Source organism: Natrix helvetica (assembly GCF_964273705.1).
Source record: "Natrix helvetica genome assembly, chromosome: 1".
Lineage (NCBI taxonomy): Eukaryota > Metazoa > Chordata > Lepidosauria > Squamata > Natricidae > Natrix > Natrix helvetica.
In genome coordinates, this window is record NC_138548.1 from 193,039,676 (window position 1) to 193,066,590 (window position 26,915).

Sequence of the window (26,915 nt, forward strand, 5' to 3'; positions counted from 1 at the left end):
AAAAAATAAGAGAAAGAAAATTGGAATATAAAGGCAAGGAGATTGTAATTCTAAAGCAAATACCAAGAAGAGTGAGAGAGAAGAGAAGAAAATACCAATTCTTGACTACAGTTTTACTTAAAATAGGAGTCAACTACAGATGGCTGATTCTGGAAGGTCTAATATTCCTATGGAAAGGACAGAAGTACAGAATTGATACAATGGAGAAAGCAAAAGCTTTCTACACAGAACATCTGAGAGGAAAGGCCGGGAAGTCTGGAAATGAAGAACTACTGGTGCAATTGTTAGATACACCTATAATTGAAACTGAGAAGATGGAGAGTGCCGTAGGTGGAATTGATATTGAAGAAGGTGCTGTAGGGGGTGTAGAGATTAGAGTACAACGGGAACCAAGATCAACTAGAGCTATAAATCCTATATATAAAACATAAGGATGGAAGGAACAACATTGCTTTCAATTAATATAAATGGACTTAATTCGGCAAATAAAAGAAAGAAAATATTTCATAAATTAGAAAAGTTAAAATTAGACATAATTTGCTTACAAGAAGTACATATCCAGCAAAGAAATGGCCACTTATCAGTACAACCAAAACTTGGGAAAAAATCCACTTCGTTAGCGGACTGTAAGAAAAGAGGAGTGACCTTTTATATCAAAGATAAAATTCCTGCGAAACAAATTTACACAGATGAAGATGGAAAAATTTTAATGGTGGAAATCATGGACAATGTAAGGAAAATACTTTTAATTGCAATCTACGCACCTAATGAAAAACAAGATGAATTTTATAAAAAAACGCTATAAGAAAATTTCCGATTTAGACTATGCTGATATTTGTATGATGGGAGACTTTAACGGCATTATAAACCATAATATGGACCATACAACCCATAGAACAACAAAACCAAATAGAAAAACACTCCCGAAGTCCTTCTTCAGGATGATGGATGAAATAAATCTAAAAGATGTCTGGAGAGAAAGAAATCCTACTAAAAAACAATACACCTTCTATTCAAATAGACAGTTATCATTCTCTAGAATTGATATGATTTGGGCCTCAATGGACCTATCTAGCAGTGCACAAGAAGTGGAAATTGAATCAAATACTTGGGCGGATCACAATCCAATGACAATAAGATGGAGACCGCAAAGAACAAGATCTAGATGGACCCTAAACAATATGATATTGAAAGAGAAAGAATTTGTAAAGAAAATGGAAAAAGAATTGACTTTCTTCTTTAAAGAAAATAAAAAAGAAGATACGTCCTTGCAGAATCTCTGGTATACAATGAAGGCCTTTTCTAGAGGTTTGATAATAGACTATGCAAGAAAGAGAAATTTAAAGAAAAGACAAGTGTCCAAGGACCTAGAAAAAGACTATAGTATGCTGGAAAAAGAATTACAGAAATTTCCACAAAAGAAAGAGATTAAAATAAAAATGGATACAATAAAACACAAAATGGACTTACTGGAAAAGGAGGAATTGGCACGAAAAATTAGAGGCGCTAAACAGGACTGCTTTGGAAATGCAAATAAACCAGGCAGATGGTTGGCATATAAACTGAGAAAAGAAAGAGAGACTAAGAAAATACAACAATTAAGAGATGAACATGGACAACTGTACTATGGAAATGAGGAAAAGAAGGAAATTATACAAGACTACTAAGTTGTATGAACAAGAGAATATAAAAGAGGAAGAAGTGAAACAATATTTACAAAATGCCAAACTCCCTCAAATACCAAGTGATACTAGAACTATATTAGAAGATAAAATAACAATGATGGAGCTAACTGAAGCCCTTAAAAGACAAAATAATGGGAAGGCCCCGGGACCGGACGGCCTTCCTGTGGAATTTTAAAAAACATTAGAGGAATCCTTGGCCATTCCCCTGCTCGAAGTTATGAACGAAGTAATGACTGAAAGCAAAATACCTAACTCATGGCTGGAAGCATATATTACATTGTTACCCAATGAGGAGGCAAACCATACACAAATTAAGAACTATAGACCTATCTCCTTGTTGAACTCAGATTATAAGTTATTTGCTTATATATTGGCAGAGAGACTGAAAAAAATATTTAAATAGGTTTATCCACCAGGACCAAAATGGTTTTCTACCAGAGAGGCAAATTAGAGATAATATAAGAACAATTTTGGATACCTTGGAATATTATGAGGTCCACCCTGAGAAGCAAATGGCTTTGATGTTCCTGGATGTGCAGAAAGCCTTTGATAATGTGAATTGGATATTTATGATACAACAAATGGAACAAATGAACTTTGGTAAGAACTTTATTCAAGCCATACAAACGATACACCACAAGCAAACAGGCAAGATAATGATAAATGGAGAACTGACAGATCACATTGAAATAAAAAGAGGCACGAGACAAGGCTGTCCACTATCACCGCTACTTTTTGTCTTAACATTAGAAGTTCTAAATAGAAAGATTAGAGAAGAGGAAGAAATAAAGGGAATGACTATTAAAAAAGAAGAATACAAGCTGCAAGCATTTGCAGATGATTTAGTTTTTATTCTTGAGGAGCCACTTGAATCTGCATCTAAATTGATAGGAAAAATTGAGGAGTATGGAAAAGTTGCAGGCTTGAAATAAATAAAGACAAAACAAAGTTCTTGACAAAAAATATACCAGCGATGGCAAACCTTTTTTGGCTCGCGTGCCACAAGTGGGGGGAGCGCAGGGGGGTCATGTGTGGGTGTGCCGCACCCATAATGCAATGCGTGCCCCCCCAGTGCGCATGTGTGCACAACGCGTGACCCGCCCCCATTTTTACATGCTTTTTTCGCCCTCCCCAGGTTCCAGAGGCTTTACAGGAGCCTGGGGAGGGCGAAAAGAGCCTCCCCCGCCCCCCTAGAGGACATCCGGAGGCTTCAGGGACCGTCCGGAGGCTTCCCTGAAGCCTTTGGAACGCTTAAAACCACCCTCCGAGCAAACCGGAAGTGCTCGGAGGGTCGTTTTAAGTGCTCCAAAGGCATCAGGGAAGCCTCCGGACGGTCCCTAAAGCCTTCGGAACGCTTAAAACGACCCTCCTTCCGGTTTGCTCGGAGGGTCGTTTTAAGCACTCCGAAGGCATCAGGGAAGCCTCCGGACGGTCCCTGAAGCCTTCGGAACGCTTAAAACGACCCTCTGAACAAACCAGAAGTCACTTCCGGTTGCTCGGAGGGCTGTTTTAAGCGTTCCGAAGGCTTCAGGGAAGCCTCTGGACGGTCCCTGAAGCCTCCGGAGGGCCTCAGGAGGGGCGGGGGATGCTCTTTTCACCCTCCCCGGGCTCCTATAAAGCCTCTGGAGCCTGGGGAGGGCGAAAAATGGCTTTTAAAAAGGTGAACTCAGCTGACAGGGCAGCACCTCGCATGCTCTGACAAATGGCTCCGCGTGCCACCTGTGGCACGCGTGCCATAGGTTCGCCATCACTGAAATATACCATCAAAATTGAGCCTAAAATTTTGGTTGCTAAGCAAGAGCATTGTTAAGTGAGTTTCACCACATTTTCCAAGTTGGTCATGCCAAACCCGGTCACATGACTGCCAAGCCATTCCCACCCAGTCATATGATCGCTGAGCCACTCCCACAAAACAGGCCACACCTACAGAATAGGTTCTAAAAAAATTTGAAACCCACCACTGCTCTGATAATGCAGCCTAGGACTGCATTGGCTTTTTGGCAACTGCAGCATACCAATGGCTGATATTTAAATGATTATACACTAGGACTCCTAGATCCCTCTCAAGTTACTGCTGTTGAATCTCCTATTTTTACCTCCTATGTTCCTCCTATTTTACACCTGTGCATTTGGTTTTCTTGCCTAAGTATAAGACTGGCTCAGACGCCCATATGGCTTGGTATATAAGGCAGAACTAGAACTCTTAGTCTCCCATTTTCTATCCTGGTGCCTTAATCACTACACCAAATATATCTGTGCTTAATAACTTATGTAAAAAGACTGCTAGTCTAATTTTTTAAATGTCTGCAAAAAGGTTGACCCACCTCAACAGCTTCCCTTAATGAACTGTTTCTGCATCTCCAGAGAGTTCTGTTTTGGTTGTGGAAAATTTTCAATCTACTCTTGTGTCACAGTCAGACTATTTCCTCAAAAGAAAAAAAACTATTGCCTGGTGTTGCATTTAAAGAAACAACCAAAATGGAGATGGAAAGATACCACATTAAACCATAGTTTACAAACAGGGCAATTTTCTCAAAATTTGAGCCCTCCAAAATCCTCTCAGAACTTGGAGATGTTTTTCATTCCCCGCAGTAGTGGGATTCAATTTTTTTACTACCGGTTCTGTGGCTTTGTGGGTGTGGCATGGCTTTGTGTGCTTGGCAGGGTAAGGATATGGTAAAATCTCTATTCTGTCCCCACTCCAGGGGAAGGTTGCTGCAAAATCCCCATTTCCTCCCGATCAGCTGGGATAGATGGGGGCGGGGCCAGTCAGAGGTGGTATTTATCAGTTCTCTGAACTACTCAAAATTTCTACTACTGGTTCTCCAGAATTGGTTAGAATCTGCTGAATTCCACCTCTGATGCCCTGTCTCAGTATGTTCTGAATTCCATGTCCCTTCATGGCTTTGGTTTTAAACTTAAAAAATTAATCATCCCACTCCAAATTGTATTTTGATGGGGTTTGTTTAGTCCTTTAGTCTAAAGAAAATGCACCTCCTCCAGTGTCTGTCCTCTGGAAAAAGAACCCTCTGATCTGGATGGAGGACAGAGACCTGGCAATGTTTCAAAGGATTTTGAAGGCCTGGCTCTTCACCCAAACCCTTAATGAGAGTTATTGAAGCATCCTTTGGACTATGTAAATTTGTTCTTCATTCCCATCTGGTGGTTTTTCGGGTGGGTGGGTGGGTTGATCACTCTTTCCATCTTCACTCCTCATTTTTCTCTATCACTGTCATTTTTAAAAAATATATATTTTACTTATATCCCTTATATATAATCATTGAGAGTTCAGGCAGCATACACTATACATTTAATTAATAACAACCACAACCAAGAAAGCATCAGAACAAATTTAAAACCAAACTAATTTAAAAGCCTAGACTACTTTTCTGATATTATTGTTTATTGTATACCACCCTCTTTGAGGAAGATAGGTGGTTCAGAAATTGAAAAATAAATAAATAAATTGTTGTGGTTGTGGCACTCTTCTTTTATGTATTAGGATAGATTTTTTTGGTTCTTTTGTGGCCTTCATAAACAACATGTGCCTAACGATGATTGGAAATGTGTGATGTATATGTTTTAATGTACAATGTTCTCCTCTAATCAGAAAATAAAGCAATATCTTTCACCTGGGAAATGGTTTTAAGATATTTACAATAACTACATCCTGAAGCCTCAAGATGTGAATCTCCTGTTGGGAATATCAAATGTTATATAGTATATCAGATAAGTAGCACATGTTTATTAGCAGACCTGAGAAGGTAGCCTCTGAAACCATCCTACTATTTTCGTCAATACTCTTATGACCAATGGAAGGAAAGAATTATCCATGTTTCCTTCCCAGATACATGCTTGCAGCAGGAAATGTGGATAGGAGAGGGGGGGGGTTGTTTCTATCGGACCAACAGAGGTTTCCCTAGGACTGGACCACACCACACCAAAGCAAGGCAGAAAAATAGCATTTATGCTGCCCTGCTGTGCCCTGAAAACATTTGCTGCAACATATTTATTTTATTAAAGATGAAACTTCATGCTCCAATGAACACAAGGGAGTGCACAGAGTTTTCTCTCTTAAATGTCTGAAATGGTATAGGACCATGATGGAGAATCTATGCTACATGTGCCACAGGTGGCACGTGGAGCCATTTGTCAGGGCACGCAAGGCGTTGCCCTGAAAGCTGGCCAACCAACATTCGACCTTCTTTTGAGGCCATTTTTGCCCAGAGCGTGAAAACTGGCCCTACAGGCAAACCGGAAGTTTGGAAACGTACTTCCAGTTTCCTTGTAGGGCCGCTTTAGCACTCTGGAGCCTTCAGGAGGATTCCCTAAAGGCTCTGGAGGGCAAAAAACAACCCTACGAGCAAACCAGAAGTAACTTCCGGTTTGCTCGTAGGGCCAGTTTTAGCCCTCCAGAGCATTCAGGAGCCTTTAGCCGGAGGGCTAAAATCGGCCCTACGAACAAACTGGAAGTCCATTTCCGAACTTCCGGTTTGCCCATAGGGCCAGTTTCTCATACTCCGAAACTTCCCTGAAGCCTCTGGAGGGCTTCCCGGGGGTGGGGTGGTGGTGTCAGGGGAGACTGTTTTCCTATAACACCTCTGAAACCTGGGGAGGGCAAAAAAGCACGCCAAAAATGGGGGGGGGAGTGCTGGTCATGTCCGCATGTGCACTGGGGTTGTGCGCATAGCATTATGGGTGTGGCATGCCCACGCACGACCCCCCTGTGCTCCCCCTGCTTTTGACACGTGAGCCAAAAAAAGGTTTGCCATCACTAGTATAGGATCTCCTGCTTGAGCAGGGAGCTGGACTAGAATGCCTCCAAGATCCCTTCCAGCTCTATTCTTATTCTGATTCCTATTTATTTACACAATGAGTTAAAATTGGTTAAAGGTCAGTGATAGATGAGAAAATCTCATTCAATGAAATTCATGGATGTGTGGATGTGTGTAAGTTTTTACTTTCTTTTTGATAAATCTAAACATCCAAAGTCCACAAAGACAGCAGATCCTGGAGAATATCACCCATTTAGACTCTTTTATTGGCATCCCCCAACCCAAAGGCTACACATCTGGAGTCTCTGGCTTGGCCTTGTTTACCCAACTTCCATTAGACCAGTGCTTCTCAATTATTTTCTGTCATGCCCCCCCTAGGAAGAAGAAAACATTTCACGCCCCCCGCGCGACTGTAAATAGTATCATTTGTCTATAAAATTGTTATAAGTACACCTCTGCATAACACTGTATCCTTATTAACGTATAAGAGAATAAAAAAAGAAAGAAATGTGGATCAATTTACAATAAAGAATAGCTTTATTAACTGTAGCAGAAAAGATTTAAAGGAGCACAGGATTTAAAGGAACACAATATTAAAAAAAACTTTAACCTGCAAAACAAAAATATATAAAATAATTTGAGCTGAGCCCCCCTTTATGGAGCCTCGCCCCCCCCCCCTGCGGGGCCCGCCCCACTATTTGAGAAGCACTGCATTAGACTAACATCTTTCCTCTCCATTCCGGGGACCAGTTGGGATCTGGGAGCATTTACCTCCCCTTTCTGACCTTCACTTAGATTGGAAAAGAGTGACCTCAAAGGGACACGGAGCAGAGGATCACTTTACTGGCATGCTGCTAAACATTAAGAGGGATGGAACTTTGATCATTTTGCCACATACACATCCTTTAATGAAGCCACATTGGTTGATGGTGAGTTGGGTGATGCTGCGAATGTGTTGATCAAAGATTCTCTCAAAGATCTTCATAGTGTGAGACAGAAGGTGGATTGGGTGATAGTTGGCATAGTCAGCTGGGTCACCTTTGTTCTTGAAGATGGGAACTGTTACGTTTGTTGACCAATCAGTTGGTAGATGGCTAGTGTTCATTACAGCATTGAAGAACTCAGTCAGTCAAGGTATCTCTGTGTCTCACACTTCCTTTAGTTTCCAAACATCTGCAAGCAGATGGTCCAGTCCAGGACCCTTCACATTCTTTATTCTGTCCACAGCATTGTTGACTTCTTCCTCAGTTATGAGTGGAATGGGTCCATGGGTTGGTGTACATTCTGGAATTTGTGGATGGGGGAATTCAATGTGGATGGAAAGCTGTATGCATGGAGAATTATATATGTGCATGCCTTTGCAATTTGCAGGAAATGAAAAAGGACTTTTAGTATCGCCTTTGGTGGAAACTCAGAAAATGCAGAGATCTATCTATTCTAGTTACTGGGATAAAATTACAAGGAAGTAAATTTCTATTCTCCATAGTGTTGTGCCACCTAATTCTCTCCCCAACTCACCAATCCCAGTTAATCACCCACCAACTCAAAAGTGGTATGAAGCTGGTTCGGACCGGTTCGGGAGAACCAATAGCAGAAATTTTACCTGGTTTGGAGAACTGGCAAATACCACCTCTGGCTGGTCCCACCCCCACCTGCCCAGTCACCTGGTTGCCACTCACCCCTGCCCGCCTGCTTGCTACTCACCCTGCCTGCCCACTTGCCCCTCCTTGCCCCACCCGCCCCTCCCCTTCACTCCTTTTCGTGCCTCACCTACCTAGAGTCACGCCAGCAACATAGTTGCTGCTGCTGCTCTCTGGACTGGTTCCCTCGCTTGCCTTGACCACATGGCCCAGCTGATTTCTACCTGGTAATTTCTGCCTTCGTTCACTTGCCCAGCTGTCTCCCATGCTGCCACCCTTCACCTGGCCTGAGAAGGTAAGGCTGTTGATGAGGGAGGGGACCCTCCATGTTCAGCAAGGCTTGGCCATGTTTCAGGCCCAGCTCCAGGAAGGAAATCCAACAGAAACTGCCTGGTCAAGGTACATAGTTCCCCAGCATGGTGCTCGCCCCTGAGGGTCGCTTGCCTGCTGCTCAGAAGCACACTCCCCTCATCCCCAAAACACTATAAAGCCTCGAGAGTGAGGGGGATAAAGATGCCAGCTGGCAGGCCTGAAGCATTGCTTGCTTTGTTCTCCTAAGTCCCACCTCCATTCTTGCAAATTCCACTGCCTTTTCTCTTTCCACATGGCCCTCCCAATCTTTGAGACTGCAGCCGTGGCTACCTAAATGAGAAAGAAGGGGGACGAAAGGAGCTAGGAAGAGAAAAGGAAGCGAGCAAAGCAAGCGAGTGAACCTTCAGGCTGCCCTCCTTACTCCCCCTTGCTCCCAAGACAGCCATCTGGAATGGCAACAGCAGCACACATAGCTGCCTTTTCTCTTGCCATGCGAGCTTTGAGACTGCAACTCCCTAAAGATAATGGCACTGCGCAGTGGTGATATCTATTTTTTTTTTGCCACCGGTCCTGTGGGTGTGGCTGGGTGTGTGTGTCATGTGACCGAATGGGTATGGCCAACTTTTTTTCACTTTTTAAAGCATTTTTCCCCTGCCTGTTTGGACAAATAGGTAGAGAAAAAATGCTTTAAAAAGTGGGAAAAAATGGTTCCAACGATTGCGCGGATCAGCTGTGAGCCACACAATTGTCAGACCCTCTTTATTTCACTTTTAAAGCATTTTTTCCAACCTATTCAGGCCCATTCACTCACATTGCCCCCTACCAAGTCACACCCACCAAGTCACGCCCACAGAACCGGTAGTAAAAAACCTTGAATCCCACCACTGCACCAACTCATTCATCCATCATTAAAACAGTACTTTATAATCTTCTCAGACAAATTAAATTATTAGATGGATCAGAAGAAGAAGAAGAAATAACAATCCTGAAACATCATTGCTTATTAATAATCAACAGGACACCAAATTTATTTTATGTATAAACAATTTAAAGGAAAATAGCACAGCAAATGAAAGAAAACTAAAAAATTATGAGACAAAATAACATATATGTATTGGCTCAAAAATCTGTTTTCTGAGAATTTTCTTCCTATCATTGATTCTTCTAAACATTAAGTGGGGCATCCAAAAATACTTAACATGTCAGACAACTGGCCAATGTTTGCACATAAATTCTGGAATTCTTCATCCTGACATTCGTCTTCACTTGGCCATCTCTCAATCCAGGTGCTCTTTGTAATGAGATAGGAAATTCTGGAAAGAGGAAACAGGATAGCTTAAAATTTAACCCTGCAAGGAAATTAGTTCAACTGTCTCCTGTTGGAGCAATGTGCTATGCTTGGACTGAATCCATTTATACATTTTAATAATTTCATCCTTGCAGAAGATACTATGCAAGAAGCCAGAGAAAAAGCGCAGATGACTCTCAGATGAAACCATCAAAATAGCTGAGCAAAGAAAAGCAGCCAAAGCAGCAGACAAATGGGAAGAAGCAAGAAGACTGAGTGCAGCTTTCCAGAGAGCAGTAAGGAAGAACAGTGACATTTATCGGGATAAGCGGTGTAAAATCTCGAAGCAGACCATGAAGGGTCACACCAAGAATGCTTTTAGGCAAGTCAAAAAGATCAGAGGACCATTTATTGCTCCAAAAAGCATCATTAAAAACAAGTAAGGGGAGGAGAGGTGGGGCTGACGTCATAATGGTACGACATGCAATCTTGGAGCTCCAAGATCACTGTAGATATCTCTGCTGCTGGATGGTCCTTTTGGACCTAAACCGTCCCATAGAGACAGTGATAGAGAAGGGCACATCCTGCTGATCCCAGGGTCATCACAAACTCCCTGGTAGATCCAGGAGAAGCCCTTTTTCCAGCCACAGAGAAGCAGCCATTGAAGCTGCTGAAAGTTGGGACAGCTCCAAAACGGAAGGAAAGCAGGAAAGAAAGTGTGTCGAATTGGTGAGATAAAATTTATTATTAGAAAAGAGAACACCCAAAAAGATTAAAAGTAAAGTTAAAATTGAAGACAGAAGAGGTTAAATGGCGAGATTAAGCCTGAGTCAAACTTAGTGTGTTATTTTTCTTTAATCTTTTAATTGATGGAATTTTTACAAATGCTTCTTACTTTTTAAACTGGACCAGTTTTTCTTCTTCTTTTTTTCTTTTTGTTAATATTTATTGATTAAGACTCTCTTTCTTTTTCATTTTTCAATGCTCTATTGCATTTTTCCTAAGAACTTCTCTTTTTCTCCTTAAGTTTGGAATATAAAGAGGGGAGGAAAAGTAGAGGAAAAGAAGTAACACTGCCACTTAGAGGCTTGGAGGCTTGGAAACATAGTTTTTCTTTTTTTCTTTGAACATTTGATCTACATTTCAAGGTTTCTGAGCTTGTTTATTGAAAATGATAGTGGGAAGAGCATGGGTTGTTTATACAGGTGCTCCTCTAGGGTACTATCAGTAGCTGGATTGGAATGAAAAGAAAGCCTTGACTTTCTTTTCAGAAAGAGAGAAGATTGCAGTGAATTTGTTTGGAATTTAATAAAAAAAGCTTTGGATTCTATAGTGACAGTGTTTACTAACTGGAGGAATGGCACAACACGAAAAAGAAAAGGAAGTGACATTGCAAATGATTATGCAAGAAATTCAAAAAATACAAGTAAGAACAGAGAGCATTGAAAAGAGAATGGAAATATTGAACAAAGAACAGAAAAAATAGATGGAAATATTGAGAATATTTACCAAATGATGATGAAATATGAGGACAGAGTTCAAAAAATTGAAGAAAAAGATGAACAAAGAGATAAGAAAATTGGTGATATTGACAGCAGATTGAGCGTGGCTGGAAAAGACAAGAGTGGAATATTGAAATGAGAAATCGACAGATTAGAATTTTACCTCAGATTCCAGAATATAGAAGAAGAAAAGGGAGAAAAGTTGGCAGAAGTAATGATAGAAATTTTGGCAGAAGCATTGGTGATAACCAAAGGGAAGTTGATGGAAGGAACAGACGGAGGGTTTCAAGTCTTTACAAGATATGCAATGAAAAACAAGTTGCCAAGAGAAGTCGATATAAGATTTACCAAGAAAGCAATTAGAGCAAAAATACTACAAATGACAAGAGATATAAGATTGCACTACTATTGGAAGGATACAGCATGATGTAATGAAATGCTATAATAAAAAACTAATTTAAATTTAGTTAAATTTAGAATATTATGCATAAAATGAAGTAATAATAGTTATAATCAAATAAATGATTAACAATGATAATAATGCATACACACACACACACACACATACTAGATTGATAATATGAAATTTTATATAAATTGTAAGTGAGGACTATGGAGAGGATGCATAAAAGTTTTGTAACCAAAGATAAATAATTTTATATAGAATACTATATAAAGAGGTAATATTACTGGATGGTGTTAGGATGATGTCATGAAATGCCATAATATAAATTTATTCAAAATTTAGAATATTTAGAATATCTCACATAAAAGGATGTAATAATAGTTATAGTCAAATGTTTTATAATGATAATAATTGTATACATATATATTAGATTGATAATATGAGATTCTATATAAATTGCAAGTGAAGACTATGGTGAGGAAGCACAAATGTTTTGTAACCAATCAACATACTGTATGTAACTGGAGGATGGTTTTTATGTTTGTTTGTTTTAAAATTTTAAAAAAAATCTTTAAAAAAACAAGTAAGGGAAAGAACTGACCAATCAATAAGACATCAAGAACAGATGGGGAGAATATACAGAACAGCTATATGCAGGTAGCAAAGGGGCCCAGCCTCAGGATGGGGTGGAAAGACAAGTAGAAATAGAACTGGCCATTCTTGAGGAAGAGATCATATGGATGATGAACCAACTCCCAAATAACAAAACTCCAGGTGTTGACACTTCCCTGCAGAATTACTGAGACCTGTTGTCAGATCCCATAAATCCCTATTGGGATACTGCCATTCTTGGGGGGAGGGGGCTAGGTGCATTCCTCAGTTTATAATCTTTTTCCTGATGCCTATGTATCCTGTACTTTGATTTACCTTCTTGGGAATGTAAGCGGGGGGGGGGAGGGGGGGAGACCATCTGTTTTGTCTCAGTTCTGAAGCCTCCAACAAGAGACTCCTGAGAACAATTTCTTATCACCTTCTCAGCCTGAGATTATCAAAACAACTTCGCACCTGTGGATTGTCTTGTTCAACATGGAACTGAGGGGAGGGGTTTCTAACTGCTTTATCCTAACTGAATTATGCAGAAAACCTCAGATCCTGCTTCCTTTGTCTTGCAATCCCTTTTCTTTCAATAAAAGATTCCTTTTGAACTGTTAATTGTTTCAAGAGTTTTGATTTCTTGAGGAGAGGCAGACCTGACTCCAGGTGTTGACACTATCCCTGCAGAATTACTAAGAACTGTACTACCCCAAGTCATTAGAGACCTGTGCCAGAAAATCTAGGAAACAAACACGTGGCCACAGGATTGGAAATGCCCCCCAAAAAGGGTGACTCTCCCTTTGATGGCTCCAATTATCTCACAATTGCTCTCATTTCTCAGATCAGGAAGGTTCTGCTTAAAATTATACGACAATATTTAGCATCAATCATCGAAAGGTCTAAGCCAGCTTCTCAGGGGGTTGTGAGTACCCATGACCATATTGCAAATGTGATATGGATTATGGAAAAAATCTTGGGAATATCAAAAGATCATTTACATGTTCTGCAACCACCAAAAAAGCCAATGCAGTGCTAGGCTGCCTTAACAGAAGGGTAGAATCAAGATCACATGACAAGCCACTTTATAATGACTGCATCCAATTTTGATCACCACAATATAAAAAAGATGAGAAGAGTGCAGAAAAGAGCAACATAGATGATTATGGGGTTGGAGGCTAAGAATAGTTGCAAGAATTGGATATGACACTGAGCTTGTGGATCAGAAAGGTCAGCAATTCGACGGCTTGAATCCCTAGAACAGATCTGCACAAGCAGAGGGTTGGACTAGATGACCTCCAAGATCCCTTCCAACTCTGTTACTGTTACTATATATCAAGTCTGGTGAAAAGAAGGACTGAGGTGACATGATAAACAATATTTGAGGGGCTGCCACAAAGAAGAGAGGGCTGACCTATTTTTCCAAAGCACAGGAAGGCAGGAAAAGAATCAATGGATGGAAACTAATCAAGGAGAGAAGCAACCTAAAACTAAGGAGAAATTTCCTGACAGTGAGAACAATTAATGAGTGGAATGTTTTGCCTTCAGAATTTAGGGGTGCTCCATCACTGGAGGTTTTTAAGAAGAGATTGGATAGCTATTTGTCTAGAATGGTACAGAGCCCAAAAGACCTCAAAGTCCCTTCCAATTCTTATTCTGTTATCTGTTCAATATAATCAAAGAAGTAAGAATTCTGTTTTCTTCCTGAATATCAAAAAGACTACACTCATGACTACTGTAAGGAAAAGAAACATATAAAAAAATTGATGGTGAAGAGATAGAATGTGTGAAAAGTTCACATTCCTAGAATTGCAAATAGCTCAAAGCTGTGAATGCAGCCCAGAAATAAAACATTGGATCGCCCTGGGTTGCACAGCAATGACGAACATGAGCCAAAAATGGAAAAGCAAAGACATCAGACTGGCACACAAAATGTAGGTTAGTTCCCTCTATTATATTCCCCGAAACTACTTATGGTTGTGAAAGCTGGGCCTTAAAAAAGCAACACAGGAAGAGAATCTCTAGTTTGAGCTCTGGTGCTAGAGAAGGCTCCTGAGTACTCCTTGGACAGCAAGGAGTAAGCACTGGACCCATCACACCAGAAATGTCACTAGAAGGCAAAAATCACAAAAGTGCATCTCACTTACTTTGGCATGCCATGCGGGGGAATTCACTAGAGAAAGTAATTATGTTTGGAGAAATTAGCGGTAAAAGGAAACTAGGGCATCAAAGAACATGGCGGCTGAACACTATCAAAGATGACACTAACCAGACCACACAAAATTCAAATGAATAGTGCAAGATCAGAAGATAGGGAGAGACCCCGTGGTGGGTTCCGGCCAGTACGGCCGATACTGCTGTACCGGTAGTAGCTGGGAGCAGCTGACAGCGTACTGGTACGGTAGCTCGTTTGGCCCACCTGTCCACCTTCTATACCTGTTTTTAAAGCAAGCGGCCAATTGCACATGCACGCACAGTGTGAGTTCCGACAAGCAGCTGGGTGTCACAGGGGCGGTGGAGTGCGCATGCATGCGCAGCACATGTGCACAAACAGGACACGTGGCCCCATGAGCAACGTACCGGTAGTGATGGAGAGAGGAACCTACCGTTGGAGAGACCTGTACTATAGCTAAATGTCTATGAAGATTTTCAGTCATCCAGGTCATGGTTGTCCCAAAGGTGCTTTTTCAAAATGTTTTCAAGAGTCCAGTTGCCTTTTGAAAAAGCATCTTTGGGACCTGAACCATAAAATTGCCAAAAGCTGGACTCGACTGAACCCAAAGCATCATCCTCATCCTCATCATCCTCATCATCCTCATCATCCTCATCATCATATATTCAGATTAGGGTTGCTTTCAAAAATGTAACACAACATTCCATGGCACTGTAGATATATTTTAGGTGTTCTGTGGATTTGATAGCAGAAAAATAAAGCCTATAAAATTTTAGAATTTTTTTAAAAAGTGAAGCACATACTTATCTTTCATGTGCCACAGGTCACTGCTGAGACCCCAGATCAGATAATCATTGTCCAGCTTCAGATTCAGAGCCTCCTGGCATTTCCTTTGACTTACATACTGGCGGGCCTTTGCTTGTGGATTTTGGTCAGTGCCTGCAGAAATTAGATAGAATCTGAATAAATATTTCAATAGGGACATAGTCTTACATTGGAAAGTTATGTTAAGTGACCAGAGAAGAAGGAATAGATGCATTTAGTGGGTGCATTGGCCCTTTCTTCAACTTCTGTTGGTCCATATTTATCACCTTGGGGCAAACAAACCATCTTCTCAGCTCTACCTTTTTCCTCAGAGAGGCAACACAGATACTGCAGCACCTGACCCTGAAAAACCAGTTCCCTATCTCAGTACTGGATCCCTTTTCAGGCTAACCTCATCTGTCTGTGGATCATCCGGGGAAGATTCCTATCAACAGAAGTGAAAGGAAGGCCACTTTTGCAGAGGGAAGGAGGCCCATTGACAGCCCCCCCACCTTACAACAGATCCTTCTCACACTGGTTGGCGGATCTTCTGATTCACTGGAGCAGATTGATCAGGATACAGAAAACTGGTAGAAAGCTAAAAATGGCTCCTTCCTCTTTTTCTGATGTAACTCATCCCTAGCTCCTCATCCTCATGGAAAAAATCCTTATTTGAAACAGAAACATTCTGTTTAGAAAAACCCTACGGTGAGCTTGAATTACAGTGATAATGATGAGGAGTAAGATGTTTCCTCTCTTTAAAACACAGAAAAAGAGTGGAGAGATCAGTTTAAAGGCAGGCTCCTCTTACAAGCAAGAGTTCACCAGACCTCCACCTGTTTCGGCATCCTTACTGTAACCAGAAGCTTTACAAGGGAGACTTTGTTTTAAGAAAGCAGACTGAAATCCCCTTATTCCTTTTGATAATTCATGAATGAGGGAAGTTTGAAGGAATTACTGAAATGCATTTGTGAGGATGATGAATCCCAAAGTGTTACCAAAAAAACTGGGAAATATTCAATCATGCGCATTTTGAGAGAACTTCTACCTGACTGCCAATGGGAAATACGGCACTTTACTGTTCCATAGATATGTGAACTTCTGTGCAATAAAATATGTCCTACATATTTTACAAACTTACAAATAAGGTTTTTAAGGGTGCCCTTTTTTACATTTTGAGAGAAAATTCTTACCTCTTTTAATAACTTCTAAAACATCCATGACATAGATATCATTACCGTCTTTTTCTTCTATTCGAAGCAGCTTGGTTTTGTAGACTTTTAAGAACAAAGACAGAAACAATACTCATTAAGACAGCTGATTATTTATTCACCATGACTGGCATAATCAGAGAGGCACAGGTGCTGCTAATTGTCTGTGGAGATTCCCAACCATCCAGGTCCCAAAGGTGATTTTCCAAAAGGCAACTGGATTTCCTGTCTTACCAAGAAAGTCCAGCTGCCTTTTGGAAAAGCACCTTTGGGACAGGCACTGCTAACCTTTCCACCTAGACTATGGGCACTTCCAGGCTGGATCCTTGTGGCAGTCTAGAATCCTCCAAGTGAGGCCGCTGAGTACTAGCTCCACTGTGTGGGGTTCATGGATGCAGGTTGTGTATTTTCTCTTGAGGTGCCCTGGTTCTATGAGTGTGATGCTATTATCAGTCATGTGAGGTAGTCCAGACAGGACCTATGGCCAGATGGACTAAAATTACTTTCCTTTCCCTTTTACAGCCCAAGAAACTAGGAAGGGTTTTTGGGGAGACATTTGCCCCACTTGAATTCCTTTTGTGTAGGCTAAGCTGCCCCTTGTCTAGCCATCTCCCAAGGCCATTCCCAGATACCATTACAGGTTTGTTGGACGGACCTTGGGAGACAAGAGGAAGATCTGCAGCCTACCTAGCCAACGGTTTGATGAGAGGCAGCTCAGTCTGTGGGTGTGGGAAAAACATAGGAAGAGTTTCAGAGGTGACCCTCCCTAGTTCTCCAGACTCTAGAAAAGGAGGATGGGAGAAATACTTTTGGTCTTCACAAATCTGTTTAATGTAACTTTAGGCTAAAGATCCTGCTGACGTGCCTGGCTGCTCTTCCTGTCTGGGCTATCTCGGAGGCTAAGCTTCCAAGAAACCCTTTCCCCCTTTTGTGAAAACTTTCACCTCCCTCCATTTTATAGCACTGTAGTGCTTAAACTCTGGGTTTTGAAGTTGGGGCCATGCAGATAACTGCACTTTGGCTTCATGCTGCTTTTTGAAGAATTGAGAGTGAAAACAATTAGTGTGTAGAGCATGAAAATGTTCCCCGGTGTTTTGGCTCTGCTTACTCATTGATACAGATCTATTTTTAGGAGCCATGAATTGTTATGCTACTCTGGAAGGTCACTTAACACACCAACAAACTCTGAAGCTAGCCTGACAGGGGAGGCTTCAGTGTTGTCACAATGGTGCTGAGGGATAGGGAGGGGGGAATAGTGATAGCTGGGGTTTTGTAGCCAAAACACAATAGTTTCTCCTGAAAACCAAGAACATTCCACAGGTGGCTGAAGAGGAGTGTAGTTTCCAAGCAACCAGACAGCACCTGATTGGACCATGTGACTTATTGTTTGGGAAAGGGGGAAAACCTTTACTTTTAATTAGATTCGAGGATTAATACCAAGCCCAGGAAGTTGAGGCAGAGATCAAGGGCAGAGGGACCACCCTGCCAAAGAATACATCAAGAGTTCAGAAGAGTGGCCAGCAAACTGCAGCAATGGCCTGAGTGGATCCTGGTCTACTTCTTTAAGGAAGGTTTGGACAAGGGACTGCTCCAAACCTGCATCTGCCTAGGGGTCCCTGACCGCATCCATGAATGGTATCAGATGGCAGTGGCCATGGACTTCGAGCTTCATTGCCATGAGAAGAAGGGACTGACTGAAAGGAAGCCAGAGAGCCAGCCAGAGTGGCGGCAACTCAGCTGACAGTCCAGTCCTCGCCAAGCAGATGAACAACTGAGGGGAACTTCAATGAAGCCAATCAAGTGCGGCCAGCAGGACCACTGAGTGGCTGAGTGCCTGCCTCCAGCCCCATGCCAAAGGCGAATATCTCAGAAGCAGCCAAGCTGAAAAAAATCACTGTGAAAAGCTACAGAGAGGGGAAAATTTGCTCGCCAAGCTGTTGAAGTCTTCCCTCTCCAGAGTGAGGAAGAGGAAACTCCGGCCCAGGAAGCCCAACCACCAATGGTCTACAACAGCAATGATGAGGGTGAGGATGACCCAATGGTAAGTGAAGCCATCCATCCATTCACCATCCAGTTGAGGCTAGTGGTGTACAAGACGGGCACAAGGGGAAGTGGAAGCAATCATAGACACAGGCTATACTTGTTGCCTGGTCAGCCTACCCATAATCTTAAGGCTAGGAATCAGGACAAAGGCCCTGATCCACCCCATACAATTTGAGCAAGTCAATGGGTCGTTAATAGGTGAAGTCTCTTCCATGCTCCTCATGGAGCCTGTCAGATTAGAGATCAGCTGGCACTGGGAATTCATCTATTTCGAGGTGGCACCCAAAATGACAGAAGCAATGATTCTAGGCCTAACATGGCTAGATAAATGGGGCTCCACCATCTCCTGGGAAGATGGCTGCAGAAAACTGAGACTGGGAATAGGCCCTCTCCCCCATCCCTGGGACACCACAAAGGGAGTAGTCCAGCTGTTTAGAAACACTAAACGAACCAAGACCACCACAGCCACCTCAATGCTGCTTCCCGCACCCTCCAGATCCCCAAGAAATACTGAGATCTAGTCAAGTGTTCTGCGAGAAAGAATGCAACTTGCTTCCCCCCCCACTTCCCCATGGACTGCACGATATAATTCATACCAGGGGCTAAACTTCCTAAACCAAAATGTACTCCATGACCCTTAAAGAAATGACATAGCTGAGAGTGTACATTGATACCAACCTAGCCCATGGATTCACACAGCCCACCAAATCCAGGGTGGCTGCCCCAGTCCTCTTTAAAGAGAAAAAAGATGGGTCGATGAGGCTCTCTGCATTAATTTTAGAGGAATACACACAGTAGGCCTGGAAAATACATACACATTCCCCCTCATGAAGGACATACTAGCCCACCTGACAAAGGGAAAGTGTTTACAAAACCAGACCTACGAGAGGCCTATTCCCAGCTACGAATTAAAGAAGGCGACAAATAGAAAACTACCTTCAACTGCCCCTTAGGGAGCTTTCAATTCAAAGTGATGCTCTTTGGCCCACAAGGAGCACCCAGGGTCTTCATACAGTTGATCACCGAGGTGCTGCATGAGCACCTATACAAAGGGGTCCTCGTGTACTTAGATGACATTTTCATCTTCCCCAAGACCCTTGAGGAACACATCAAACTAGTTCGCCAGATACTAAAGAAACTGCTTGGGGCTAAGCTATATGCAAAGCTGTCAAAATGTGAATTCCACAAGTCCAGCCTAGACTACCTGGGCTACCGAGTGTCAAGTAAAGGCATGGAAATGAACCCGGCAAAAGGTAAAGTGGTCCTAGACTGGTGGACCCCTTGCACCTGAAAGCCGCTTCAAAGCTTCCTGGGGTTTGCAAACTTTTACAAACAGTTCATCCCCTTTCTTGCTGAAATTGCTTTGCCTATCACTGACCAAGCCAATCCCTAAACTGGAACCTAGAGTGTCAGCGGGCATTCGAGGAGCTCAAAAAGCTATTTGCCAAGGAGCTGATCCTCAAACATCCCAATCTAGAGCAATCCTTCATGGCCAAGCCAATGCCAGTGATGTGGCCATTGCATGGATCCTCCTTCAAAGAAACACAGAGGGTAACCTGCAACCTTGCGCATATATCTCCAAAAAATTGACAGAAACCGTGAGGATGTGGGCAGTGTGGGAGAGGGAAGTCTGTGTGGTCCAGTGGGCCCTACTAATGTGGCAACACTTTTTTGAAGGCAGCCGTGCCTTTTGAGGTGTGGACCAATTCCAAGAACCTGGAGGCACTCAACACCCACCCCCCCGACTCTCCATAAAACAAGTCCAACGGGTGCAGTAGTTAAAATGGTTTAATTTTGAGCTGAAATACATCTTGGGGGGTAGGAACTCCTGGCCAATGCATCAACCACAATACAACAGCAAACATGAGGAGGTGGTCCATGCCATGCTCCCTCACCCCCAACCAGCAGTGCAAGCCACAATCAGGGGACAGGTGAAGTGGCAAAGAAATACAGGTGGGGGAGTGATGAACCAAAGGCTAAAATATGAACTGCCAAATGACCCATGCTACAAGGACAACAAGGGGGTACTGACCCTCAATGATGGACTACCATAGAAAGGCTCAAAATTGTACATGCCCAATAGTCTATGGGTCCAAATACTGCAGAAAAGTCACAACTCCAAGCAAGTGGGGCACTTTGGTTATTTAAAAAATTGGCCACCAAAACTGGCCAGGAAGTAATTTTGGTGGCCAAAGATAAAAAAGGACATTGAGGACTATGTCAAGAGCTACACCAGTTGTGCAGCCAGGAAAAAAAGGCCAGGAAAACCCCCAGGCTCCAACAAGTGACAGATCCATCCCAGCCCTGGGAGGAGATTGCCATGGACTTCATTGTAGAACTCCCTTATAGTGGGGGAAATACAGTCATTTGGATCGTAATAGACTTGTTCTCAAAACAAGCCCATTTCATAGTTTGTCCTGGTCTCCCATCCACAAATAAGCTGGCCAAATTGTTTGTGAAACACATCTATAGGCTGCATGGGGTTCCCTGCAGGATCATCTCTGATAGGTGGGTCCAATTTACCACCACGTTCTGAAGGGAGTACATAAAGTCCATTTGGTCCTCACAGGGGCTTAGCTCAGTGTTTCATCCAAGTACCAATGGGGTACGGAATGAGTGAACTTGATGGTGGAGAAATACTTGAGGTGCTATGCCGACTATCAAGAAATGAATTGGGCAGAGCTGCTGCCGTTTGCTGAAGTGGCATATAACAATGCAGTGCATAGTAGCACCAGATTAACCCCTTTCCAAGTCACCAGTGGCATGGAATTCATCCCCATGCCTGAACTCCCTAGGGAGCCACCCTCATTGACTGAATGGATGGAGTCCCTAAAAAAAGCACGGGAGAATACCAAGTATTCGAGAAGCGGCAGAAACCCATAAAGTGCAAGCCGACAAAGGTCAAGTTCCCCAATTCCCTTTCCAAGTGGGAAACAAGGTTTATCTCTCAATGAAGTACTTGAAGCTAAAAATCCCTTGCAAGAAGTTGTGGCCCAAGTTTATTGGGCCTTTTCTGATAGTGAAAGTAATTGACACTGTTACCGTACAGCTTAAACTCCCCCACCTGTTTGGGAAAGTGCATCCGGTCTTTCACAGCAGCTTGTTAAAGCCGGTGGTAGGTTCCCAGCTCAGGCCAGTAGATCAGGCAATCCCAAAATCAATTGTAGATCAGGGAGAGAGGCACTATGAGGTCAAGTAAATTTTAGGTTCGAGATTGTACAAGGAGAGATTGCAGTATTTAGTGCAATGGATATGGTACCCACTATCAGAAGCTACCTGGGTCAAGACCTGTGATATGAAAGCTGATAGATTGGTCAAGCAATTTCATGTGAAATACCCCCAGAAGCCTAAGGGACCTCTGGGGGGAGGCAATGGGGGTTAGCTTGGGTCCTAATTAACCTCTTTGTGATTTTCTTTTCTTGCAGGAAGTTTTTTTCTTAAGGGGGGCCACCTGTCAGCTCTGAGGCTAGCCTGACTGAGACCATCTTGGAGGCTTCAGTGTTGCCACAATGGTGCTGAGGGATAGGGAGGGGGAAATAGATAACTGGAGCTTTGTAGCCAAAACAAAATAGTTTCTCCTGAGAACCAAGGATATTCCCATAGGTGGCTGAAGAGAGAAGTGTAGTTTCCAAGCAACCAGACAGCACCTTGATTGGACCATGTGACTGATTGTTTGGGAAAGGGAGGAAAACTTTTACTTTCAATTAAGTGAAAACCATGGGGACCTTTAGAGTCGGTATTCACCAGTCTGTGCCAATATGATACATCCAATGAACTTGTTCTTTGAGGAACTGCTTGCCTCAGAGTTCTGTTTGCTATGGGTGTTTTATTTGGAACCTTGACATGAGCAGCACCATGTTAATTAGAAAAATATCACTGTAGGATGAAGGTGTGTATTCTGAGGGTAAAAAAAATCCATCTTATAAATAAATTCAAAGTGGCTTCTCCAAATCATGTTAATTAGACATAGACCATTAACAATGAAAGACACCACTACCTTATTAATAAGATTCTACAATATAAATACCATAATCCACATTTGGATCGCAGGCTTTTTGAATTCGTAACGGGAGATCAATCTTTTCCTGCTGGTTGGAGGAACAGGTTTCTTCAAGGGGAGAAAAGAGAAGACAGAATGTTGGATTGACAGTTGAGGATACATCTTCTGATTTAAAAGACATTGCTAGGGCAAAAAGTAGCCAGCACAGAGCAGGTAACATCTCATTTTTAGAAGACATCTGTGTTTAATAATCAGAAACAAGTAACACTAATTTAAATGCAAGACCCTACTATCTAGAGCTAATTACATACTTAGTTCATAATGTGGCATTTCAAATGCTTGCAGTCTTATTTTTTCTGAAGAGAAAATCAGATAAGATTTGTACTGTATTTAAGGAGCAAAGAAAACACTGGCTTTTTCAAAAGCAATTCTACACCTCTGACATAAGGTTTATTATGCTCTGAAATAATTCAGTAATAACAGAATAATAGAGTTTGGGAGGGAACTTGGAGGTGTTCTAGTCCAACCCCCTGTTCAGGCAGGAACATTTCAGACCATTTAGGATCATTCAGACTTTTACCATTTCAGACAAACAATTGTCCAATCTCTTCTTAAACACCTGCAATGTTGGAGCAACCATTTTCTGGAGGCAAATCATTCCACTGATTAATAGTTCTAATTGTTTGGAAATTTCTCCTTAATTCCAGGTTGCTTCTCTCCTTGATTGGTTTCCAACCATTGCTTCTTGTCTTGCCTTCAGGTGTTTTGGAGATAAGGCTGACCCTCTTTTCTTAATGGCAGCCCCTTAAATATTGGAACATTGCTATCATGTCACCCCAGTCCTTCTTTTCACTAGGTAGACATACTCAAATCCTGCAACCATTCGTCATATGTTTTAGCCTCCAATTATCTTTGTTGATCTTCTCTGCACTCTGCACTCTTTCCAGAGGTTCAACATCTTTTTTATATTGTGGTGACCAAAATTGGATGCAGTATTCTAATTGTGGCATTATAAAGTGGTACTAACACTTCACATGATCTTGGTTCTATCTGTTTATGCAACCTGGCACGGTGTTGGTGTTTTTGGTAGCTGCAGCACACTGTTGGCTCATATTTAAGTGATTGTCCACTAGGACACCAAGAATATTGTCGCAATTATTACTATTGAACCAGGTACCACTTATACCACTGTTGGTGAATGTTTTCAGCACCAAGTGCTGCATTTGGAGTGCATGTGCCAGAAACTGGAAGAGCATGCGTATGTTGGGAAGATGTTCTTCTGGTTTCCAGCTGGTTTTTGCGCACGCATGCATGCCAAAATCCGGAAGACAAGACTGGCATGGACATGTGCACAGGGAGGCTGGTCTTCCGGTTTTTGGTGCTCCCATGTACATGAAGACCAGCTGGCTGGTGCGCCAGATTCCAGAAGAGCAACGGGTGACAGCTCGCATACTCAGAGAAATGGCTCTGTGTGCCACTTCTAGCATGCGTGCCATAGGTTCGCTATCACGGACTTATACTATACCTGTGCACTTGTTTTTTCTTGCCTAAATATAAAACCTTAACTTTTCTCTACATTGAATTTCATTTTGTTAGATAAGACACAGTGTTCAAGTCTATTGAGATCCATCTGGATTTTGAGCCTATCTTCCAGGGTGTTGGCCAGCTTGGAATGTCCCAACTTACCTTCTGCACATCGGCAAATGTTACCATCACATATCCTACTGAGAAGGCCTGTTCCTTTATCTGGATGGTAGAACTTGGTACATTTTTCATCTAAAGGAAGAATTAAACATTATGTCCATACGTCACATCAAGAAATCTATGATGATTATAGATATAATTATTTAGAAGAACAAAGAGTAACCCATTTTCTCAAGGATATTTCTAATATGTCTGACCTGACAATGCAATGGAAACTAATTAAGGGTATTGATCGGCTGATTGAATTTTGTTAAATATTTACCTGAGAAGCACAGAGCCCTACAATGCAATAAGAAAGGTATATCCCATTATATAATGGAGTTAGGAAGTTGGAACATGGACATCTGCAGAATTCTGCTCCTTTTGTCAAATGGCATTGCATTGGAAGTTTTGGGCATGCATGCAATGCCACAATTAACATGCAAAAGGTGTGGGGCTTCTGGTGTGACAATGTTTACATTTCTCATTTTAGCCCCCTTTGATGCCTCCTTGTATGTGCCACTTTTCCATAGCATAAAATAGACTATAGGTAGTCCTTAACGTATAACCACAATTGATCCCTGAATTCTGGTTGTAAATCATTGCTGTCATATGTTGAGTCTTCACATGACCAAACTTGGTTTTATAACCATTTTAATTATGGTCATTAAATGAGTCAGTGCAATAGTTGAGTCACATGGTCATTAAGCAGACTACATGGTTGTAAGTCTGAATCCAGTTTATCAAATGGAAGGCGACTACCTATAGTTATGATTCATATAGTCTGTTATAAAACAAATTCCGTCTAGTATTAAAGTCTCCAATTTTAGGGAGCTTCTGTGCAATATTACATATAATTTCCTGGCTCTGGTATTAACAATACCAATACTAAAATATATTATTATTGTTTTCACTTAGTAATCACAATTGGGACAAGCAACTTGATTGCTAAGCAGAAAATCCTATGACTGAAACTGAACTTATGACCTAACATCCCCTTGGTCGTTAAGCAAAGGGATGCAGTCACAGAATGAAAAATAACATGATTGTGACTTAAATTTTAATTCCACCTTTTAAACCATACCATATTAACTCTGCTAGTTCAAAGCAAACGTGTGCTAATTGCAAATAATGTAAATAGCAATCATATGACTGAGGGATGCTGCAATAATTATAAGCTGAAGGATTAGACACAAGGTTATTTTTTTAGCACCATTGTACCATAGCGGTCAGTAAGCAAAGCCTATAGATGCCTTATAATTGAAACTGTAGGCCAATACATGTAGTCCTTGACTTACAACCATAATTGACCCAAAATTTATGTTACTGAGCGAAAAATTTGTTAAGTGAGTCTTTCTCTTTTTTGCTACAGTTGTTAAGTGAATCATTGTAATGTTAACTTAGTGACATAGTTGTTAAATAAATCCAGTTTCTCCATTGATTTTGCTTGTCAGAAGATTGCAAAATGTGATCACATGATCCCGGGATACTACAACAGTCATAAATATGAGTTAGTTGTCAAGCATCTGAATTTTGATCACATGACTACAGGAATGTGAAAAATGGTCATAAGTCACATTTTTCAGTGTCATAACTTTGAACAGCCACTAAACGAATTGCTTTAAATTGAGGACTACCTGCAATCTCATATTTTCACTGAAATTAATGCTATAATAGTTGTAAATTGTAATTTTGAACGGTTGCAGCGTCCCATGTCTGTTGTTAAGCGAAGACTACAAGGGTCTTATAAGTGAGACTACAGGCCAATAATGTCATATTTTTGCTGCAATTAACAAGACCTAGTGAGAGTGAGATCAAAATGGGGACAAACTGACCTTCCAGGCAAGTTAGGTAGCCTGCCCAAGCCCTTTGACACAACAAACATTCTTAGGGTTGCGCCTATACGTAAAATCTGTGTAAATGCTTTGTACAGCAGAATGTCTTGGATGGGCACATCCTTTCCTGAAATTAAAGCACGATTCATTGATCTGTGCTGCCAACAAAAGTGAATTAGAACTGGTCATGGGTGTCTGTCGGTTCTGGTTTCTCATCATTTTCATCTCTGCAAATATGTCAGGTCTGGTTTAGGTTTAGGTTTATTGGATTTATATGCCGCCCTTCTCCCAAAGAACTCAGGGCGGCGTACAACATAAAAACACATATTACAAAAATTAAAAGAAAGATTAAATAGAATATCCAAAAAACCCAATAGACATTTACAATGAGATTTAGAAATTAAATTAAAATTAACAATTAAAATTAATAATTTATTTTATTCAGACCAGGCCAGCTTGCTGGAAAAGCCAACTTTTTAGGGCACGCCAGAAGGACCGGAGGTCAGGAATTATGCGAAGCTCTGGGGGCAGCTCTCCCCCTGGGGGTCACCAGCCGACACTGCCTGGCCGACGGCACCCTGAGGAGGCCAACTCTGTGGGATCATACTTGACGGTGGGAGGCTACCGGTGGCAGTAGGTGGTCTCGCAAGTACCCTGGGCCTAAGCCATGGAGCGCTTTAAAGATCATAATTAACACCTTGAATCGCACCCGGAAAACAACTGGCAACCAGTGCAGGCCGCCTAAAAGGAGTGTAACATGGGAGCACCTAGGTACCCTCATGACAACCTGCGCGGACGCATTCTGGACCAGCTGAAGCTTCCGGGTGCTCTTCAAGGGCAGCCCCATGTAGAGAGTGTTACAGTAGTCCAGGCAAGAAAGGATGAGGGAATGAGTGACTGTGCACAGGACATCCCGATCCAGGAAGGGGCGCAACTGGCGTACCAGGCAAACCTGGTAAAAGGCCCC

The 26,915-nt window shown here is 41.9% G+C and overlaps 1 protein-coding gene across 2 annotated transcripts in view; it reads right to left on the reverse strand.

The window, feature by feature from the left end:
* LOC309389037 (complement C3-like) overlaps positions 1-26,915 on the reverse strand; it is a 213,395-nt gene that overhangs the window by 31,503 nt on the left and 154,977 nt on the right. The window contains exons 36-40 of one of the 2 annotated variants that reach the window (XM_081946932.1): positions 24,117-24,206; positions 22,458-22,538; positions 16,370-16,453; positions 15,176-15,311; positions 9,421-9,725 (exon numbers count right to left, since the gene is read on the reverse strand). In XM_081946932.1, the coding sequence (XP_081803058.1) occupies positions 9,584-9,725; positions 15,176-15,311; positions 16,370-16,453; positions 22,458-22,538; positions 24,117-24,206 (533 nt within the window). In that variant the 3' untranslated portion in view covers positions 9,421-9,583. Of the gene's footprint in view, positions 1-9,420; positions 9,726-15,175; positions 15,312-16,369; positions 16,454-22,457; positions 22,539-24,116; positions 24,207-26,915 lie in introns of those variants that run through there. The other variant, XM_081946931.1, reaches the window with a different exon arrangement.